This window comes from Monodelphis domestica, chromosome 3 (assembly GCF_027887165.1).
Source record: "Monodelphis domestica isolate mMonDom1 chromosome 3, mMonDom1.pri, whole genome shotgun sequence".
Lineage (NCBI taxonomy): Eukaryota > Metazoa > Chordata > Mammalia > Didelphimorphia > Didelphidae > Monodelphis > Monodelphis domestica.
This window is the reverse complement of record NC_077229.1, coordinates 12656603-12678721: the sequence shown is the minus strand read 5'-3', so window position 1 is coordinate 12678721 and position 22119 is coordinate 12656603. Positions and strand designations below refer to the sequence as shown.

Genomic DNA, 22119 nt, shown 5'->3' with positions numbered 1-22119 from the left:
GGAAGACAAAGTCTGGGGGGCTGGGATGGGCTCTGACAAGGCACGGGGCCGGGGGGGGGGAGGGTGGGAACAGGGAGGCCAGCATGGAGGCAGGCCTGGGGGAGATGTTCCTGGCTGGAAAAGAGGTAAGTTGGGGGGCCCAGACTGAAGGGGGGACTGGACCCCAGCCTGGGGGGGCAGCAGGGTGGGGAATGCCTGGAATCACCAAGAGGGATGTAGGAGAAAAGCTGTGGTAAGAAGCTGACTCCAGGGCAGCCAGATGGCCCCAAAGATAGAGCCTGGCCTGGAGAGCAGAGGTTCTGGGTGCAAATGTATCCTGGGACACGTGGGAGCCCTTCTGGGTCTTCTGGAGCCCAGATTCAGCCCTGACTGTGACACAGGAGAGGCTTAAACAAGAAGGGGAATATGGCAGGGGGAGAGCTGGGAGAAAGCAGGGCTTGTGCTGGAAAGGGAGAGGGACAGGAAAAACACCCCCATCCCAGGGGAGGGCTGGCCATGCCCAGCTCAGGCCTGTGTATTCTCCCTTCCTGAGCCCCAGAGACAGCAGATAGGAATTCAGAGCAGCAGCCACTGGGCCAGAGGCCAGGAAAGGAAGAATTGTCCAGGGAGAGAAGCCCTTTCAGGGTCTTTAGTCCCTCAGTGCCTGCTAGAGCTCAGGCCCTGGAGTCAGGGAGGCCTGAGATCTCCCCTTATGGGACCCTGGACAAGTCACTTTAGTCTGTGTGCCTCAGTTTCCTACTCTGTCCAATGGGCTGCAGGAGGAGAGGGCAAAGCCTCCCAGCCTCTGTCCAGAAAGCCCCAAAGGGGTCAGGAAAAGGCAGCCTGGTTTGAACAGCCTGAGCCCAGCAGCCCTGCAGAAAGACACACAGACACACAGACACCCCTAGATTGCCCTCTGTCCATTAGGGCTCAGAGCCTGGGCTCAGTGGCTGCTGCTGCCTTCTGTGGCCTCACAAAGAGCAGGAGGAGGTTTCTGGGCCTCCCCCAGGCCTCTGAAGGGTCTTTGGGCCTTGTAGGCTGGGGCTGTGCTAAAGGAGACCCTCCTCAGCTGTCCCAGAGTCCCAGGAGACCTGGAGGAAGTAGCTGTTTCCCCCCAGATCCTCTCTGGACAACCTTCCCCACAGCTTAAGGGTCAGGCTCTTATTGTCTAGATTTCACAGTGGGGAAAACTGAGGCAAAGGCTGGGGAGGGCCTTGGCCAGGCAATTGCATTCCAGGCAATGTCTGAGGCCACATTAGAACCCAGTTCTTGGAGGTTCCAGACCCAGGAGGGCAGCCCCCATGTCACTTGATTCTTCCACCTGGGGAGAGGGTTGGCCCCTCCTTTGGGGAGCCCTGGGGTCCCCCCAAACCAGAAGGAGCAGCAGGATGTTCAGAGAGATCCCTGGAGGAGGGGAACCTGGGAAGGCGGGCCTGGGCCTGGGCCTGGGCCTGGACTGTCAGCTGCTGCCCTCTCCCTCCATTTCCTTCCCTGTCAGAAGTGGGGATCCGAGCACTAACTCCCCAGGCCCTGGGGAAGCAGAGATCCATGGATTGATGAGTCAATTGGTCAATCAATAGACACTTATTAGGTATTTACTGTGGGGCAGCTTCCAATCTAAGGAAAAAGCAGAGAGGGAAGGCGGGGGAGGGGAATTGGGGGGTGGCGGGGAGAAGGCTACAGCTCCCCAGTTTGGGGAATAATTCCTTTATAGCTCCTCCCCCACCAAGCCTCTAAACCCAGGAGCCCAGGCAGGAGGACTCCATTTCCCAGAATTCATGTCTCATGACATCATCAAGTCTTGGCCCTCCCTGGTGGAAGACTCCATTTCCCAGAATTCCCGTTTCCTTATTTCTCCCTAGTCTTGGCCCCTCCCCATTGTGGCAGTCTTGGGGCTCTCTGGGAACGTTATGTGGGCAGTCTCAGCTCCTGGAAGGTGCACAGCTGTGCTTCTAGAACTTTTGCTGGGTGAGAGGGGGAAGAGAGGGAGTCAATGCCCGGAAAGGGGGCGGGGTTGGGGTGGGGAAGGCGGCTGCCCCAGCAGCCGGGGCTCCCTGCTGGCAGCTGAGATTTCTGCTCCCTAACTGCTGGGGAAGGGAAAGACTGCAGTGGACCCATTTCGGGTTAATGAGCCTGGGAGTGTGAGCGAAAGCGTGTGCGCATGTGCAAGAAGAGCGGTCTGGCAGGGGCCTAATGCTGTGCTGTAAAAGTGTATAAAGCAGAGAGGGGAGGGTCTGTGGGTGTGTCCGAAGAGGGAATTCTAGCACCACTTCCCCAGGCCGTGGGGAGCATAAATGCATTGATCCATCCATCAATCAATCATCACTTATTAAGTGTCTGCTGTGTGCCAGGCTCTTGCCTGAGGCAGTTTCTGGACTAAAGAAGAATCTGGGCAGTGCTGAAGGCGCAACAGGGGTGGGGGTGGAGGGGGAGAAGGCTACACACACTCCCCACTTCAGGCTCCGGGACAGTTTCTGTTAGCCCCTCCCCCAGCAGGGCTTTAAACCCAGGATGCCAGGCATGAGGACTCCATTTCCCAGAATTCTTGTCATGGCCCTTCCCTGTGGAAGACTCGATTTCCCAGAATGCCTACATCCTGACATCACACAGGACTTGGCACCTCCCCCTGTGGCATCCCCAATGTATTCTGGGAATCTCTTGTGGACTGTTTCAGCTCCTGGAAGGTGTGATACATTCTCTATTTCAAAGGCTCACAGTTGGTCTTTCTGGAGGAGACCTGATGGGTCAGTGGGCAGATATGGCCCTGGCTCCAAGATGTGGCAGCTGAGAATTTCTGCACACTAACTCCTGGGGGGGGGGGGGGGGGGGAGGGGGTCAAGAAAGCCCTGGTGAACCAGTTCCCGGTTTGTGAGCTTGTTTGCATGCACAAGATAGGAGGAGCAGGAGCCCCATGCCCTGTGTAAATGCTTCTTGGGAGTAGGGGCCGTCTCAGTGTATGCCTTCTTGTCTGACCATCACTAATGGACCACAGAAAAGGGACAAGCAGGGGGGAGAGGGGAGTGTCTGGACCAGGAGCAATGGTTGGGCTTTGTGCCCCCTCTTCCACACCAGAAGAGAGAATTGGGGGGGGGGGGGTGCAGTCAGGATAAGGGAAGGACTGGTCCAGGCCTTTCCCTGAAGGGGATGGCCAGGTCAGAGCAGGCCAAGGGGAGAAGCAGCCAACATAAACCTGGTTGGGGCACTGAGGATTGGAGGGTGGGGTTTCCTGTGCAGTAGAAGGAGCCCTGATCTTGGGCACTGAAGAAATGCGAACATGCTGCTCTCCCCAACCCTTACCTGATACCCATTTCCCCCTCCACCTCCACCCTAGATTCCCCAATAACTCATCCTCCTAGGAGTCTTCCTCAATCCACCCTTTCTACCCAGTGCAGCTTCTGAGTTGAATGGAGCCAAAGGTAGCTGTAGAGAGGATGAGGAGTCTTTTTCCTCGAAAGTCCAAGGTCCTTTCCAAGCCTGAGGCTCCCTGTCCCTCCTGTTGGGGAGAGTCTCCCCTGAGGCCATCAGAAGGGCCTGGGAGCTCCTCTGAGCCCTCCCCCTCTCTAATTTCCCACAGGTGTGCAAAGAGGAAGTCTACCCACCTTGGGGCTCCCACCTCCTGAAGGATCCCAGTGTGGCCCCAGCAGAAAACCTGGAGCCAGAGGGAATGGCCCCTAAGATCCCAAGGCCCCCCTCCCAGGTGAGTGCAGCCCATCCCCAGCCAAACTCCCCCAGGCTAGAATCCAGCAGAACTCAGACCTCTGTCTTTGCCAAGCCTCCAGGGGTGCCATCACTGCTTGTCCTTAGGGTGAGCTACAGGGTCCACCCTGGCTGCCCCCACGTCCACAGTGTTCTGGGGTTTCCTGGCCTCAGTAGCCTCTGCCAGAATGAGCCACCCAAGTTCCAGCCAGAGAGGCCCAGGTGCTGCCATTCCTTTATCCACCCCCCAGTGTGACCCCCTCCCTCAGCAGGGATGGCTGGGTGTCCCCCAGTTCCAGGAATGGCCCAGGGACAGGCTCTGCTCCTGACCTCCAGGCCCTAGGCTTTGAACAGGTCAGGCCTGCCAGGGAGGCTTCAGAAGGAGTTTGGGATGAGATCAGGTAAGGCACAGACAGGGAAAGGAGCATTTTTAGCAAAAGAAAAGAGCTGGACATTCCAGGCAAGGCTAAAAGGGCTCCAGCCAAGCTCCTTTCTCTAGGCCAGAGGACATGGGGGCTACTTCCCGGGTCAGGCAGTAGGTCAGCTTTCACCAGACCCTTTGTGCCTTATTAGAGTAAAAAGAAGTAGGTGAGGGCCGGAGGCAGGGCAGGTGCTACTGAGGACGTCTAGACCTTGTTCTGTCCTAACAGCAAAGGCAACCTCTAGGGCAGTCACTGAGCTTCTCCCCCACATTCCCTGCTGACAGCCATTCCCCCCTGGCTACAGAAGAGCCTCAGTGGTGGGTGCTGGGGAGTAGGGATGTGACCGACAGGATTAAGCTTCCCCAGCCCAAGGAGGAAAGAGCCTGGCAGGGGCTGGCATCAGGATGGGCAGAGAGGGGTGTCAGGGGAGAGGGGCTGGGCTGGCTGAGGAAAGCTGCCCCAGGGAGGAGAGCTGGCCCTGGGTGGGAGCTGGGGAGCGAGTGAAGCGGGAGCCTGGCAGGAAGGTGGCATCAAAGAGCACTTCTTGGAAGGCAAGTTGGCATAAATCTTCACAGGCTCAAAAGGCCCCTTGATGGGCCGAGCTTGTTTCCTCGGACTCCTTAGGCCAGTCAGTCAGTCGCCATTCCCAGGGAGCCCAGCTTCTTTTGCAAGGCCTTCAGCTTCCCCAGATGAGGACACACCTCGAGCTTTGATTCCTCCCACAGAAATCTTTGATGTCATGAATTGCTTTAATATTCTGATACCCCAGAATCCATTCCTTCCAATACTGCAGCCCATGTTCTACTATTATAATGGATGTCTGCTGCACTGTTGATGTCCTACCTGGGCCTCACTCTTCCTAAAAATGGTCATCACAGTGACTTCTCTTAAAGGATCCTACATGATCTCATGGTTCATAATCTGTGATTTGAAGGCAATAAAGAATTCCCCCTTGACCAGCATACTGATGTGGTATTAAATGGTGCGCAGGTGAGGTCTCTAGTGGATAGAGTTAATGCCTCTGTCTAGGCCAGGATTAGTCACATCTGGCAGCTTGAATTGGGTGGACTCAGGAAAAAGAATTCCTCTTACCAATCAGAAAGTGAATTCCTGGCTGAGGGTATTATTATGACAGTCTAAGAGAACAAACAGACTTTGGATAGAACTAAGAGTCACATGTTGGAAATAAAGTAAATGAGGGTATTCCCTTCATTTCCTCTCATTTGTTAAGCTATCACTACCACTATTACTTTCTCTTGTCCTTACTGTCTCCAAGTTCCTCTTAAGGACATACAGAACAAAGACAGCAGCTTTTAACAAAAGGGGGTCCTTTTGGACAAAATCACTGAACTTGATGATCTTGTGCATTGTTATCTCCTCGGTTTGTTCTTTTTCGGGATAGGGGACTAGTTAGAGGACTATTTCTTTATCTTAGACTTAAAAACTGAATCTTCAAGACTTGAAAACTGAATATGGGTTCTGTCTTTTGGCATGTAGAAGAACTTGAATAAGATAATGGAGTCGTGAGGTTTTAGCCCATGTGGGAAGAACTTTCAAAGAATTTTGCCTAATATTTTAACTCTTATTCCTGGCTTAATTACTTTAAGTGAAATATTTGACCAAAACAGTTGTTTTGTGTCTCAAAAATTTATTACAATCTTTTCAGTTCAGTAGCATGGATTTCTTTAAGGTTTCTTTCCTGTTCTTTAAGACACTTATTTAGAAATGTGTATATGATGTATTTCTAACAGTCCTTGATCATAAAGCTAGCTTATCCTTTTAAAACACTTGAAGGTATTGTAATGTAGGTAGATAAATGGAGTCTCCCCCTACTGAATTCAGGGCCAGAGTGAGGTAGAGATGGAATGGAATCAAGGGTAGAGAGAAAGGGGATAAATTGGTTTCCCTCTCTCTTCTCCCTAGCAAACCCCACTCTGGTTGCCTTCTGAATCAAATTTCTGTTCCTTCAGAGACTTGGTTGCAACAAAATATAGTAGAGACGGCTTCTCCCTCTTTGAGGAGAGAAATGTAACTTACCACCCCCCCAAACTCCAAGTGTCCCTTCTTGGATACTATGAAGCAAGCACTTGGTCTTATGAACAACTATTTATTCTAAGGAAATATAAAAGGTAGGGCAAGTGAATAGAAAGATAAGGTATTGGGAAGGTGGGAATGGAGTCCCTAATACTAACTGAACCCCTCCCCAAGTCTGGCAGGGTCAGGCTTTGTCTGCCTGATCCCTGGGGTCAATTATGAAATTGTCCTGACTTCTAGCTGTTCTGGCTATTATATCAAGTTCAAGGACTTTCTAGGAGAATTTATAGGGAATCTTGTGGTGAATAACTTCCTGGCAAAGTCCTATTCACTCTGCTTGTCTTCACTGGATACTGGATCAGAAGTCACAGGAGGATGTTGCAGGCTCAGAAATTTGCTCAGATCAACCTTTCTGGTGGGCTTCCCAAAGAGAAGTGAGTTCCAGCTGTTTAGATCCTCTCACTTCCTCTGTTCTTCAGAACTCTCTCTCCTTCCTGCCCTTCCCCCACTCGAGTTGTTCCTCCAGCTTAATAAATCTGCTTGTCTTCTTCCTCTGGAAGATTAAGTCTAAGTTTCCTCTCTTACAGTATTTATAAATATATGTATATATACAGAGAGAGAGAGAGAGAGAGAGAGAGAGAGAGAGAGAGAGAGAGAGAGAACACGTGGTTAAGATAATTTGACCCTAACATTTATATTATCAAAATCTAAGTCCTTAACTGAATTTTTTTCTTAAGAGAGGCTAATCCTTTGGAATAGCTACCTTACTTAATAATAATGTGCATTTTATAGAATTCTTTGGGGGGGGGGGCATTTGGGTAGCTCAGTGGATTGAGAGCCAGGCCTAGAGACGGGAGGTCCTAGGTTCAAATCTGGCCTCAGACACTTCCCAGCTGTGTGACCCTGGGCAAGTCACTTGACCCCCATTGCCTAGCCCTTACCACTCTTCTGCCTTGGAACCAGTGCACAGTATTGACTCCAAGACGGAAGGTAAGGGTTTAAAAAAAAATTCTTTTGAGGTACAGAGGCAGTTTTATCAAATGAACAACTTTAAACTTCCGTCAAAGGCAAATGATTTCTAGAGCTCATGAAATACACATTTAACACACTTGGATAAGGTCAAGCAGACCTACAGAAATTTTCTCTTCTGAGAAGGAATAGAAAGCACCTAGATATAGATAAAGTCCACCCAACTCCTGGTAGGAACACAAGACCACCCCTTTGGGCCTTTTTCTATGACCCTGCACTTGGCTTACTAGTAACTGTAAAGAAAAGGATAGTAACCCCAATATACGTTGACCAGACAAAATTTAACACAAAATAAACCCATGAAAAAAATCACCCCTTCAATGAGATGGGGCATACCTCAGCTCAAAGTAGGATCTTTAGTGAGGAGTCAGAAACCAGAGAGTCCCCATAAAAGAAAAGCTCCTGAGCATCCCGAGAACTTCCTAAGGGAATCTCAGAATCCTGAATCCTTTCCTTAATCCCCTTAGATTGACAAACTATAAAGAAATGTCCAAGCTATAATTCTGAGCTGGATTTGTGGTAAGTAAAAGCTGGAAATGTCACTATACCCATCCTGTAGCAAAGGTCCCATAGAGACTTAGAGGAGTATGTTCAATGGGTTTTTGACAAATAACTTGCATGTCATTAACAAGGCATTCATCATAAAGCAAAGACAGGGCGTTTTGGCTGTGCCACATGATACCCAGTGGTTTCCCAAACTCTCAGAATAACATGAGACTGTGCTTCTTCACTTACTTAGAATCAGAGTCTGATCCCATATAACTCTATGGAATCCTTTTTATACTTTCATCTAGATAAGAGTATTTCAACCTTTTAGGAAATTAAGTAGAGAATTCCTTTTTCTTTTTCTCTTTATTAATCATTGGTTATATTTTTTCACCTAGAATACACAGTATATGCTACCTTCTCAGAAACTCTTCAAAAAAGTGTTCTTACCAGATCAACTCTTGACTCTTATGATGAGGAGGAATTTCAGATCACCTTCCCTATTTCTCCCCTACAGAATCTCCCATGTCACTCAGAAAGCATTTCCCATCTCCCTGATTCCACTTGGAAAAGCATTTCAGAGTAAAACACTTTTCCCGGTTTTAGTATTCACAACATGATTTTCATTTTAGACACAAAATGATTTTGTCAATATTCCATTGAGTTCTGAATGGTCTCCAGTGCTGACTCTGACATCCTTCAAGATTAGGAGTTTGAGAAAATCCCTTGTGTGCTTCAGTTTCCTCCAGTCAGAGGATGGGGGTTATACTAGATGAATTCTGAAGGTTCAGCTCTAAATCTTGTGACTTTTGCTGTTTTAGGGGTCATTAACATTCAAAGATGTGGCTGTGGACTTCACCCAGGAAGAGTGGTGCCTATTGGACCATTCCCAGAAGGAGCTGTACCTGGAGGTCATGCTAGAGAATGTACAGAATGCACTCTCTTTGGGTAAGGACCATTTCCTGTTTTAACTCTCAATCTGCCATTAAGGGAATATATTTATTGCAAGCCAAATGTACAGGATTTAATAGCAAAAGAAAAATCTAACCATAGAAAATATCTGAGGAGGCAAAGAAGAGCAAAGCACATACTGAGCTGGGGATTGGCATATAAAAGCCTCCACATGCAAAACCTCAATTAATGATTGTAATTGGTCTCAGGTGCTGGAAGAATTCAAAAAGGAATTCAAAAATGAAATGAGTGAAGTGGAAGAAAAATGGGAAAAATAAATGCAAGTATTGCAAAAAGAAAATAAGATCTTAAAAAGCAAAATTGGTTAAGGAGCAAAAGAATCATAAAAATCTAATAAAGAAAAGAGTTTTGTTTTTGTTTTGTTTTGTTTTCAGAAAGTAGTGTTAACTAATTGGAAAAAAAGGGTAAAAAAATCCAATGTAGAAAAGAGTTCCCAGAAAAGTAAAATGGACCAAATGGAAAAGGAGGATCAAAAGGTCATGGAAGAAAATCCTTCTTTTTAAAAATTAGAATTGTGCATATAGAAAGTAATGACTTCATGAGACATCAAGAAACAATAAAACAAAATCAAAAGGATTTAAAAAGAGAAGAAAATATGAAACATCTGACAGAAAAAAAAACACCTGACCTGGAAAAGAGATCCATGAAAGACAATCTAAGATTCATTAGACTACCCCTCCCCCCAAAATGGCCTAGATGTCATATTCTATTAAATTATCAAAGAAAACTGCCTTGATATTCTCCAATCATGGGTTAAAAATGAAATGGAAAGAATCCACAAATCCCCTTCTGCAGTAAATCCCCAAATCACAATTCCCAAGATTATTATAGCCTAATTTAAGAACTTTCAAGCTAAAGAGATAGTACAGCACTAAGCCAGTAAGAAACAATTCTTATATCATGGAGCCCTGGTGTTAATTATATAGGTTCTGGGGAGTTCTATATTAAAGGATCAAAATTCTTGGAATATGATATTCTGAAAGGCTTAGAGACTGGGTTTATAACCATGAATTACCCACCCATCAATATGGAATATATTCTTTCAGGGAGAAAAATCATTATTTAATTTAAAAAGGGGGGGAGGGGGAGGTCCAAGCATTTTGCTAATTAAAAGAATACACCAAAACTGAAAAGTTGATGTCCCAATCCAAAATTCAAGAGAAGCATGAAAATGTAAGTAGGAAAGAGAAAATTTATAGGACTCAAGTAGGTCATATTGTTTACATGCCTAGCTGAAAGATGATATTTATAACTCTTAAAATTGGAATCCTTATCGTTTTAGTTAGAAGAGTTATACTTAGACACAGGGTGTGGTTGTAAAGTGTTTAGGAAGATTATGTGAAAAAATATTAAGGAGTGAAAGAGGATAGCATTGAGAGATGTTAAAATTAATTCTGGTTGGACTCTGAATAAATATTAGGTGGTGGTCGCCAGGGATTTAATTTCTAAATCCCAAAATGAATTATTATAGTAAATGGCATTTATGGTAGTTTATTTTCAATATTTACAATTAGAAGAAAAAATTAAGGAATGAGAGAGAGAGAGAGAGAGAGAGAGAGAGAGAGAGAGAGAGAGAGAGAGAGAGAGAGAGAGAAAACTCTGGCTTCTTCTGATACCAGTTAGAATCTCTAAGCCCAAGCCAGGAGAAGAGAAAAGCAAGTCCACTAAGTCAGCCTCAGTCACCAACAGTGACAGTCTAAAAAAGAAGTCTGGATGTCGGTCTTCCAATTGCTCCTCAGTCCTTCACTCCAAGCCCTTGACTGACTTGTCCTCTTCAGTCTTTTTTTCCTCTCTTTAAAGACCTTTTTCTCTTGTGTCACTTCCTTTAATTTTTCACTTCTTACCAATCACAGCAGACACTTTTCTCCAGGACTGCCCATTCTTTAGTTCTCTCCTTCTTTGCTTGGATTTTTCTCCAGGACTTTCCATTCTTTAGTTCTCACCATCTTTGGTTAGATTTTATCTTTTGGGGTTACTTAAATCCTCTTTTGTTAAGTTCACCTTTTGTAGTTACTTAATACCTTTTTGTAGTTAAAATCTAAAAATAGATTGCAGCTTACAATTCTAGCTTCAATATAAAGGAAGAGCTAAGTATCTCCATTGTTACAATCAGGAGATAGCTAAATCCAAACTTCACAAAGAAAAAAGAAGAAGTAACCTGGGATAAATTATGTCAAATAAAGAGGCATGGGAAGAAAAACTATTCCAATGGTGAGGATGATGAAGGTGATGACAGAAATCAGTATAACTCATTCTCATTTGGAATAACAGCCAGACTCATGGGGGTATAGAATTTTATCTTACTCTATAGAGGAATACAAGGAAAATAAGACAGGTGGTTGGGGGGGGGCAATAATATACAGGAGGAGGTATAGGGGTAGTGACTAAAAGACCCTATAGAGAAGTAGGAGGAGAATAAGAATTATGGCAGGGAAGGGACTAATATAAGGGAAGGGAAGTGGAGGGAGTGCTTAAAAGGGAAATATGTAGACAGATAGTGAAAGGAGAAAGCTTAGCATTAAAAGAGGAAAACAAGATTAAGGAAAATACTGAGATGGCAGTCATAACTAGGATTGTAAATGAGATGAACTCAGCCATAAAAATGGAAGCAGATAGCAGAGTGGATTTGAAACCAGAATCCTATGATATTTTGTTTACAAGAAACACATTTGACTCACACAAGTAGACATTCAGAGAGTAAAGGTAAGGGGATAGAGCAGAATCTATTGGGTTTCAACTAAAGTAAGGAAAGCAGGAGTAGCAATTATGATCTCAGACAAAGCTAAAGCAAAAATAGACCTGATTAAAAGAGATAAGGATGGCAATTACATCTTGATAAAAGGCAGTATAGACAATGATGCAACATCAGTACTTAATATATATACACCAAGTGTAGCCTCCAGCTTTTTAAAGTAAAAACTACAGGAAAATAAGTAGAGAATTGGCAGTAAAACTGTACTGGTGGGGGACCTCAGCCTTCCCCTTGTTAAATTAAAATCGCCAAACTGTGGCAGGTAAAAATTAGTTTTCTCTAGAAGTATTATATTTTTTGAGATTTATTAAAGGATTAAGAAATAAAGAAAATACAAAATAAGAAAGCACATGTCTAGGCCCAGAGAACCCATTCACAACCACTCACATCTTGCCTGTTAGTAGAGAGCCGTGTATGCTCAGAAGCAGAAGTAGGAAGAGCCCAGTAGGCGGAGAGCTCCTTTAAATAATAATTTGTGATCTCGCACTCAGGGAAATTAGAGAGAATTCTGGGAGCTAGCAAGGACTTCTGGGGATTGAAGTCTGGGCTTCAAATCTCCATTTTTACGCCCTATCAAAACTAGATAAATCTAACAAACAAAACAAAAACAAAGAAGGAGTAAAGGAAGTGAATGAAATTTTGGCAAAGTTATATTTAATAGCTAACTTGTGAAAATTGAATAGAGTGAAAAAGGAATATACCTTCTTTTCAGCATTACATGGAACATAGGAAAAATTAGCCATGTACTAGGTCATTAAAAACTTGACAGTGAAACATAAAAAAATAGAAATATCGAGACCTTTTCAGATCATAATGCAATAAAAAGTATAATCAATAAGAGTTAATGGAAAGACATTAAAAATTCATTAAAAACTGAATAATTTTTAAAGGGGTGGGTCAATGAAGAAATTATGGAAACAATCAATGATTTCATAAAAAGAAATACAGTGAGGAGATAACATATCAAAAGTTGTGGGCCAAAGCAGTACTGGAGGGAAAAGTGTATATCCCTGAATGCTTATATCAATAAAATAGAGGGAAAAAAAAGATAAATAAATTGGGCATGTAACTAAAATTTTTAAAAAACGAGAAAAAGATAAAATGAAAAATCTCCAAGATGAAATTTGAAATCCAAGACATCAAAAGAGAAATTAATAAAATTGAAAGTAAGAAAATTATTGAACTAATAAATAAGAATAGGAATTGGTTTTCTGAAAAAAAACAAAATAGATAGAGCATTGGTTAATTTGACTTAAAAAAGGAAAGAGGAGCATCCAATTGCCAGTATCAAAATTGAAAAGGGTGAATTTGCTTCCAAAGAAGAGGAAAGGAAAGCATTAGGACCTGATGTATGACAATAAATCTAGGTGAAATGTGAATATTTACAAAAATATAAATTGATCAGATTAACAAAAGAGAAAATAGAAAGCTTAATAAATAAGCCCATCTCAGAAAAAGAAATTAAAGAAACCATGAATGAACCCGTAAGGAAAAAATCCCCAGGGGCAGATGGATTCACAAGGGAATTCTATCCTACATAAGAAGAACAATTAATCACAATACTATTTAAACTATTTGGTAAAATAGGCAAAGAAGGAGTCCTGTCAAATTCTTTCTATGATGCAAACGTGATGCTGATTGCTAAGCCAGGAAGAGCAAAAACAGAGAAAGAAAACTAAAGGCAAATATTATTAATGAATATTGATGCAAAAATATTAAATAAAATCCTAGCAAGGAGACTACAGCTATACATCACAAGATTTATTCACTATGACCAGGTGGGATTTATACCAGAGGTGCAAGGCTGGTTTAATATTAGAAAAACTATCAGCATAATTGGTCATATCAATAAGCAATCTAACAGAAACCACATGATTATTTCAACAGATAGAAAAAAGAACTTCGACCATATGCAACACTCATTCCTCTTTAAACCACTAGAATGCAAAGCAATAAAATGGCCATTCTTTATTTTATTATTTTTTCATAATTATAATTTAAACCGTTACCTTCCATCTTAGAATGAATACTGTGAATTGGTTCCAAGGCAGAAGAGTGGTAAGGGCTAGGCCACAGGGGTTAAGTGACTTGCCCAGGGTCACACAGCTGGGAAGTGTCTGAGAAAGTGAACCTAGGACCTCCCATCTCCAGACTTGGCTCCCAATCCACTGAGCCACCCAGCTGTCCCCAGAGCCATTCTTTAAAATAAGAAGTATCTCTCTAAAACCATTAACAAGTATCATCTGCAATGAGGATCGGTTAGATACCTTCCCAGTAAGATCAGTAAGATGAAACAAGGACGTACATCATCACCTCTATAAGGGCCAGAATGTAAGGGTAAAAATAAAAGGATTGGATTAAATTTATGAATGTGGTCACCAGGAATTGTTACTCAATTCCAAATTACTTTTTATGGTAGTTTATTTACAAAAGGAAAAAGAACGAAAGTAAGAAAATCAGAGAAAGGCCTTACTCTGGCCTGGTCCAAACAAAGGCAGGGCTTCAGAGGCCCCAGCAGAGGGGGCCCAGAGGTAAATTAAACAAGGGTTTTAACCACAAGGCCTCCTCCAAGATGAAGGGACTCTCTGGTAGCTAGTACCTCCCAAACAAGCCAGGGAAAGGAGTCAATCTTTTTTACTCACCCACATGGTAGTATTGACTCTTAAGGCAGAAGGTAAGGGTTTAAAAAAAACTGGGAAAACAGTATGGCAAAAATCAGGGATAGACCAATAGCTCATATCCTATATCAAGATATGGTTAATATGGGCATATGATTTAGACATAAGCATGATATTAGAAGTAAATTCAGGGAACATAGAAATGTTTAGCTGTTAGATTTATGGAGAGGGGGAAAAATTATGACCAAACAAAAAACATAGAACATTATGTAAGGGGAAGAAAAGGAGTTGGACTGGGTTATTCAAAAGTAAGGTCTCCAGAAATTTTTATGAAATTCCAAAGAGATTTATTTTAACAATTTATTTACAAAATATAGAAAGAGTGAAGTGAGAAGTCAGAGAGAGAATAGGATAAGATAGCTAGGCTATGCACTAAGTATTTTGCTCCAACCCCTGGCTCAACTCAGGCAGGGGAGTTTAGTCCTTAGCAGGAGAGGCCTTGGCTTTGAGCCGAGGACCTGGGGATGCAGGGAGCCTCTCTCAAGAGGATAGGTCTCTCCTGAGGTTAGTCTCTTCAGAAAATCCAGGAAAGGAGTCAGCTCTTTTACTCACCATGTGTCAGTCCAAAGGGAGAAATTCAAGGACAGTCTCACCAGGAAAGGTCTCAGGTCCAGTCAACAGATTCTTCTCCAGCCTCCAACTTGAACTCAGAACTCCAAAGAATGAGAGCAGTCAGAAGTCAAGCACAAAGAACTCCAGAACTCCCTCACAAGTCCGAAGAATGAAGAATTCCCTCACAGGAAGTTATAATTCCTATTTTTAAAGATGCTTCTTTTGCGTCACTTCCTGTGCCTTCTTCCACTTTTATGTCTACCAGTTATAGCTAAAGCTTTCCTTAGGACTGCCCAGAGGGCAGTCAGTTTGATTCTGATTCATCACCCACTATCCCACACGTGGGTCTCAGACTTCCCGCACTTAAAGATTAAATGGAATGTTTACACTTTTGGTGATTAAATCTAAAAATGGGCAGGGGAGTTAATTTAATCTTCACAATTACAAGATGTAAAATGAATAATTTTGACTATATTAAATTTAAACTTTTGTATAAAAGAACCAATGTAACCAAGATTAGAAGAGAAACAACAAACTGGGGAAAAAATTTTATAACAGATTTCTCTGATCTCATTTCTCAAATATATAAAGAACTAAGTCAAATTTCAAAGAATTCAAGTCATTCCTTAAATGATAAATGGTCAAAGGTTATGATAAGCAGTTTTAAGAAGGAAAAGTCAAAGCTCTCAATAATCATATGAAAAAATATTCTAAACCTCTCTTGATTGGAGAAGTAAATTAAAAGAACTCTGAGGTATCAAATTGTCCAATATAACAATAAAGGAAAGTGACAGAGTTTGGAGAGGAAATGGCAAAATTGGGACACAATGCATTGCTGGTGTTTGTTATGAACTGATCCATCCATTCTAGAGGGCAATTTGGAAATATGCCCAAAAGTCTATAAAACAGTGCACACCTTTTGATCCAGTAATACCACTACTAGGTCTGTACTCCAAAGAGATTTTTAAAAGGGGGGAAAGGACCTGTTTGTAGGGGGAAAAAAAACTTATAACTGTTCTTTTGGTGGTAGCAAAGAATTGGAAATTGAAAGGATGTCTATCACTTGACAAATGGCTGAACAATTGTTCAGTGGTTTATGATGCTGAAGGATTACTACTATGCTATAAGAAATGATGAACAGGATTATTTCAGAAAGATTTGGAAAAACCTCCATAAACTGATGCAATGAAATAAGCAGAACCAGGAGAACATTGGGCATAGTAACAGTAATACTGTGCAATGATCAATTGTGATAGACTTAGCTACTGTCAGTAATACCATAATCCAATACAGTTCTGAGGAACTTATGACAAAGAATGCCTCCAGAGAAAGAACTGTTGGAGTTGGAATGGAGATGAAAGCATACAATTTTTTCATTTGTTTATTGGGGTTTTTATTTTGAGGTGGTTTTATATGATTATTCACTTATAAAAATAAATAATATGGAAATAAAATTTATAAAATAGTCTAAAACTGTACCTCACAGCCCCGAATGCTGCCTAATCCAGCAAGTTTATCCTTATTCCTCCTTCATTCTTCCCTGAAATTCTAGGCCAGATGTTAAGAATGGAAAGAAAGGGAATAAACATTTCAAAATACCTGCTCTAGAGAACCAGGAGAACATTGTATGCAGACTGATACACTGTGGCACAATTGAACAGAATGGACTTCTCTACCAGCAGCAATGCAATGATCCAGGACATTTCTGAGAGACTTATAAGAAAGAATGCTATCAACATCCAGAGAAAGAACTATGGAAATAGAAACACAGAAGAAAAACACAGGATTGATCACATGGTTCGACAGGAATATGATTGGGGATGTTGACTTTAAATTATCACTGTTGCAAATACTAATAATATGGAAATACGTTTTGAACAATGATACATGCACAATATCTGTTCTATGTCCTCTGCTGTGTAAAGGAGTTCATAATCATCATTAATTTCACAACATCCCTATAAGTTTGATAGTTTTACTGTCCTCAATTCACAGATGAGACAACTGAGGCAAACAGAGTTTTAAATAACTTGCCCAAGGGCACCCATTTACCATCTCTCTGAGGCTCAATTAAATTTGCTTTTCTGACTCCAAGTTTTGATCTCTTATCTCTTTACTACCAGCTACCTTTAATTTCCAGATAATGGAGACTGTGGAATATGTATCTCCTTCTATTACAAGAGGAAAATAAAGATAGAATTTTCTGATTGCAAATAGTTTCCATGATCTCTGCCCTCCTGGGTAAGTCCCCAGAGTGAATACAACAGAAGCCATTCTGTAGGCTTTACTTTCATGCCCCCTTTTCGTTAAAAGGACTATATTTTTTTATTTTTCTCCACTGATCCCTTCCTTCTTTTTTATGCCCAGGGCTTCAAGTTCCTAGAGAAAATTTTATCTCCTATTTTCATCAAGGGAAAGCACCACGGATGCTAGAGCAAAAAGGTCCAAAGAGCTACTGCCCAGGTGAGTGGTCAAAGCAGGTGTATCAGGGCTGTTATCCCAAAACATTTTTATCTGTGGTAGTGAAGATAGTACTAGACTTGAGGGCTGGCAGACCAACACTGAATCATGCTGTTCATTTTCTGAGAGAGGGATGAGGGACTCAATGTAGGTCATGAGACATTATATATTGTGGATAAAATAAGGTGAATAATTAGTATGTTTACACAAAAATGGCATAATATCTTTGTATATAGAGAGAAAAGAAAACTTCCACTTTGAAAATTAACTAGATGAGAGTGAAAAAGAGCGAAGTTGTTTTTCTGCTTAGCACAAAAAACTTACCAAGAATGACCATGTGATATTGCATCCAAAATGATGAGAACAAAATATCTAAAAGTTTACCTGAGATACACAAAATTTTAAGAAAATTGGATGGGTGACTTTTTAGGAACGATAGAAAGGGCAATGGAGAAAGACTGTCCAATAATGAGGACAATGCACACTCATGCACAAGGTTTGAGTTGTAGTCTAGCTGCAAGGAAGTTGGTCAGGTCATTCCTCCATTCTTTAGACTCATGACATGAGTTATGAAGTATGATGAGAATCTTGGGCCTGCCTGTGCCACAGGTACATTGTGAGGTTTCATTGTTATTGTATGTGTAAGTCTTTCTAAAATCATCTTGCAGATATGATCAAATGGTTTATCCAAAGACTTGTTCTGCTTGTTTAAATTTGAAAACTTCTTTTTGCTTGGGAAAATAGAATAAAAATCAGTTTACTTTCTCCCATTAGAAGAAAGAACTTATATTTCTGTGTGTGTCCTTCCTTCTGTGTTTATATCATAATTTGTTTTCTTCAGAAGCAAAGACTAATTTTGAAGTGAAGGAGATGTCTAAAAAGCTGAGCCGTTTTGTAAAAGGATCTGGCCCCCAAGGATGCATAAATGAGGGTCTCCATGACTTCATTTTGAGAGAAATCTGTGACTCTAATATCAAGGTAAATAAAAGCCCAAAGAGTGTCTGTGAAGTTGATGAAACTGCAGAGAAATTCAGCCAATATTCAGACCTAAATCAGTATATGAAATTAACCTCTGGAAATGATGGTTGTCAGAATAGTGTATATAGCAAATGCTTTCCTGAAGAAGTAGGATGTGTTCAGTCACCTGAGAAACTTCTTGAAATGCCCATGTTTCAAAGTACTGTTGGAGAAATGGCCTTTAGACGGAGTTCAAACCTCCTTAGGCATCCAAAAAGTAAACATATCAATATGGTTTCTGTGAGTGAAAAAGGGTCGCAACCTTTAAGTCAGAACTCTGAACTGGCAGCACATCAGAGAATCCAGGATGGAGAGAAACCATATGAATGTAAACAGTGTGGAAAAACTTTCAAACGGAAGGGCCATCTTGCTGCACATCAAAGAATCCACAGTGGAGAGAAACCTTATGAATGTAAACAGTGTGGAAAAGCTTTCACACAGAGGAGCAATCTTGCTGCACATCAGAGAATTCACACTGGAGAGAAACCTTATGAATGTAAACACTGTGGAAAGTCTTTTACATGGAAGGTCTCTCTTGCTGCACATCAGAGCATCCATACTGGACAGAAACCTTATGAGTGTAAACACTGTGGAAAGACATTTACAGACAAGAGATCTCTTGCTACACATCAGAGAATCCACACTAGAGAAAAACCTTATGAATGTAAACACTGTGAAATGGCTTTTACATGGAAAATCTCTCTTGCTTCACATCAGAGAATTCACACTGGAGAGAAACCTCATGAATGTAAACACTGTGGAAAAGCTTTTACCACAAAGGTCACTCTTGCTGCACATCAGAGAATCCATACTGGAGAGAAACCTTATGAATGCAAACAGTGTGGAAAAGCATTCACAGAGAGGAGCCATCTTTCTGCACATCAGAGAATCCACACTGGAGAGAAACCTTATGAATGTAAACACTGTGGAAAGGCTTTCACACAGAGGGGCTCTCTTGCAGCACATCAGAGAATCCACACTGGAGAGAAACCTTATGAATGTAAACACTGTGGAAAGGCTTTTACAGAGAGGGGATCTCTTGCTGCACATCAGAGAATCCACACTGGAGAGAAACCTTATGAATGTAAACACTGTGGAAAGGCTTTCACAAAGAGGAGCTCTCTTGCTAAACATCAGAGAATCCACACTGGAGAGAAACCTTATGAATGTAAACACTGTGGAAAAGCTTTCACACGGAGGGACTCTCTTGCTAGGCATCAGAGCATCCACATTGGAGAGAAACTTTATGAATGTCATAAACTTGGATAGGCTTTCACATAAATCTCTACAGTTGCTTCATGTCAGAAAATCTTCACTGGAGAGAAACCTCATGAGTGAGGCTGTTCTGTTGCATAATTTCTAGTTCCATAGGAACACAAATAAGAGAAAGTCTCCAGGCCAAAAAGAAATTGGTTTATTGAGAGAGGGCCAGTTTCACAATAAAGCCGAACTTCTGGTTAAGAAAGACCCAGAGTCTTGTGAGTGGCCCCCTGACATACCAAACTTATGCTAAAATGTATAGGTTTATGATTGTCAACAAATCAAACACAGAATCTACAGTATTTTTACAGTAACTTTAGCAACAAAAATAGGGGTCAGCAACTATGAAAATAAAGTATTTATAAAAACGTTACCTAAGCAGTGAGATCAGCAAATGTAAAAATTATACTATCATGTAATTACACTGGGCATATATAGATATAGATATAGATAGATAGATATATAGATATAGATAGATATAGATATAGATAGATAGATATATAGTCCCAAAACAGTAAAATAAGGGAGTTTTTACCAGAGCTAATTAAGTCACCACGGGTGGTTACAGATATCTATTCTTGGTAAAGCCTCCCGCCAGCGAGAAGCTTTATGGTAGGAAAATAGAAAAGGGATAGAAGTTTTGGATCCCGCGAAGGGCGTGAAGGAGCCAAGCTTTTGAGATGTCAATAATGAGTCAGTAATCAATTATTATTAATATTTGGGAGCCGCAGCCATGCTCCAATCAATGGACGTCACTGAAAGGCTATTTTCCGCCCAGAGATCCCGTTTAACACTACACTGGTCAGAGGATGATATAGCTCAGCTGGGAGAATGAATAGAGACTAATAGAATTAGAGAATGCTAGGTATTAGCATTGGAAAAGAAAGAGAGACACCTGGCCGAAGCCAGGCCTCAGGTAAAGATAGAGAGGAGAGAGAAAGGTGGTGATAGCAAACCTGTAGCTCATCCAAGAACAAGCAGGAGAAAGAGAGAGAGGAAGAGGAGGAGCTGGCCACGGCTTTCCAATTTATTATCTACGCAAATGAACTCAATACATATTGATAAGTTACACAATGCCTCAATACATATAGATGAGTTACCTAGTGTATTGCCATTGGATAATTGCAAATCGCGACAAGGTGAAGGGTGGAGTTTTTATCCTCAGGTGAGTGAGACAAAAGGAAGCAGGATTTTCGCGCCCTAATTTCAGCCATGCTGGGAAAGAGTTCATTGCCATGCGCAGAATGGCAGAATGGCCATGTGCCCATTCACAAACCTTGTCTCTTTATAATACCTACGGGCTGGACTGCTACACTTGGGATTATTCTTACTTAAGATAGATGTTACAAAATACATTCACTTAAGTTTTACCATGCTTGACTTATGCTACAAATACATTTTAATCAAAACGCTAACACCTGCTGTTTGAGTTACACAAATGAGAGATTCCTAGAATTTTCCTAAGGCCTCTGCTAACAATGATTAACTATGATAAAGCTATAATTTTAATGAAATCAAACCTTAGAGTTGGTAATAAAACGATCATAAAGTGGGATAGGTGATTTCTTCACTCATTGATCTTATAGTTGCCGCTTTTAGATTATTTAACATACAAGGATCCACACTCAAAAAACTTTGAGAAGATGATAAATATGATAAGGCCTTCAGGCAACAACCATCTATTCCCAAGTAAAAAATCTTTTTGGATAGGAATCTTATTACTGTCATGAGAAAAGAAAGACATTGAAATGGAGAGTCCAGTATGAGAAAATGTCTTCTGAACAGACCAGTTCCAGATGGATTCCCTGTAGAAAGACTTTTATCCAAAAATCATCTCTTACTTCATGTCAAAGAATTCAAAATGCAGAAAAACCTAATGAATGTGCTCAAGTTGTATGTATTTTCTTCAGGAGGAGGGTGATCAGTATTATTTAGAGAAATGCAAATTATAATAAGTCTGAGTGAACACCCTATATTTTAGATTTGTGGGGCACTGACAGACGTCAAGCCTGGCCGGTAAAAAAGCACCGGAAGTTCCTATTGCTCACCTCTAGTGGGAGCCCTGGACACCCTTGTCCCCCCAGCCTCCTCCCTTCACCTTGTGCCCAGAGTAAATTAAGGGGACCCTGAACATTTCCAAGTAAACCCTCTTTAACAACTAAAATAAAACTCTTAACTGGGGAAACCATCACTTAAATAGAGCTTTACTGAGAGACAAATAGGGACTATCGCAACCCATCGACCTCAGACAAATACCCCCAATTCACAGACAAGTCCCTGCCTTCCTGGAGAATCCTGCAGCAGTCCAGCCTCCCAGAAGGGATTGCAGCAGTTTGACAGGGTTGCAGACTGAGGGCTGAACAGCTTTCTTGGGGCTTTGCACTGGGGGGAAGGGGGGGGGGACTCCGGGGCAGTTCTCAGAGTCGCATTTGGAGTGTGACCCCACTTCTCCAGACCCCTCAGCATTACTGCTCCCCGCAGTAGAGCACCCCACCCCAACCCTTCTCGTTTTCCAAAGCCTAGAGGAGAGTTTCTATGCAGCCAGGGAGAAGCCAAGTGCAAGAGAAGCTGGAGGGAATCAGCAGGCAGTTTCCAGAGGATCGCTGGGGTCCCAGCCTGGAAATTCTGTGACAGTCCCGGGGTGCTCTGGGCCATGGCAGTCTGTAGGGGCTCGTCATGGAGAGAATCAGGCGCTGCCACCTGGGACCGTCGCAGCCCCCTTTCTGTAGGACTGGATAGAGGAGAGGGAGGAGAGACTCGAAACAGGCTGTGACAGAGGTCT

The 22119-nt window shown here is 42.3% G+C and overlaps 1 protein-coding gene across 2 annotated transcripts; it reads left to right on the top strand.

The window, feature by feature from the left end:
- The first annotated feature begins 1847 nt into the window (after positions 1-1847).
- LOC103098714 (zinc finger protein OZF-like) lies at positions 1848-21222 on the top strand. Of its 2 annotated transcripts, none has more exons than XM_056820561.1 (5): positions 1848-1947; positions 3554-3676; positions 8468-8594; positions 16968-17063; positions 17902-21222. In XM_056820561.1, exons 2-5 carry the CDS (start codon positions 3644-3646, stop codon positions 19344-19346), a joined length of 1701 nt encoding a protein of 566 aa, XP_056676539.1. In that variant the 5' UTR covers positions 1848-1947; positions 3554-3643; the 3' UTR covers positions 19347-21222. The 2 variants fall into 2 exon arrangements, with proteins under 2 accessions (XP_056676539.1, XP_056676540.1); XM_056820562.1 differs by having other exon boundaries at positions 1854-1947; positions 17905-21222.
- The last annotated feature ends 897 nt before the right edge of the window (positions 21223-22119 follow it).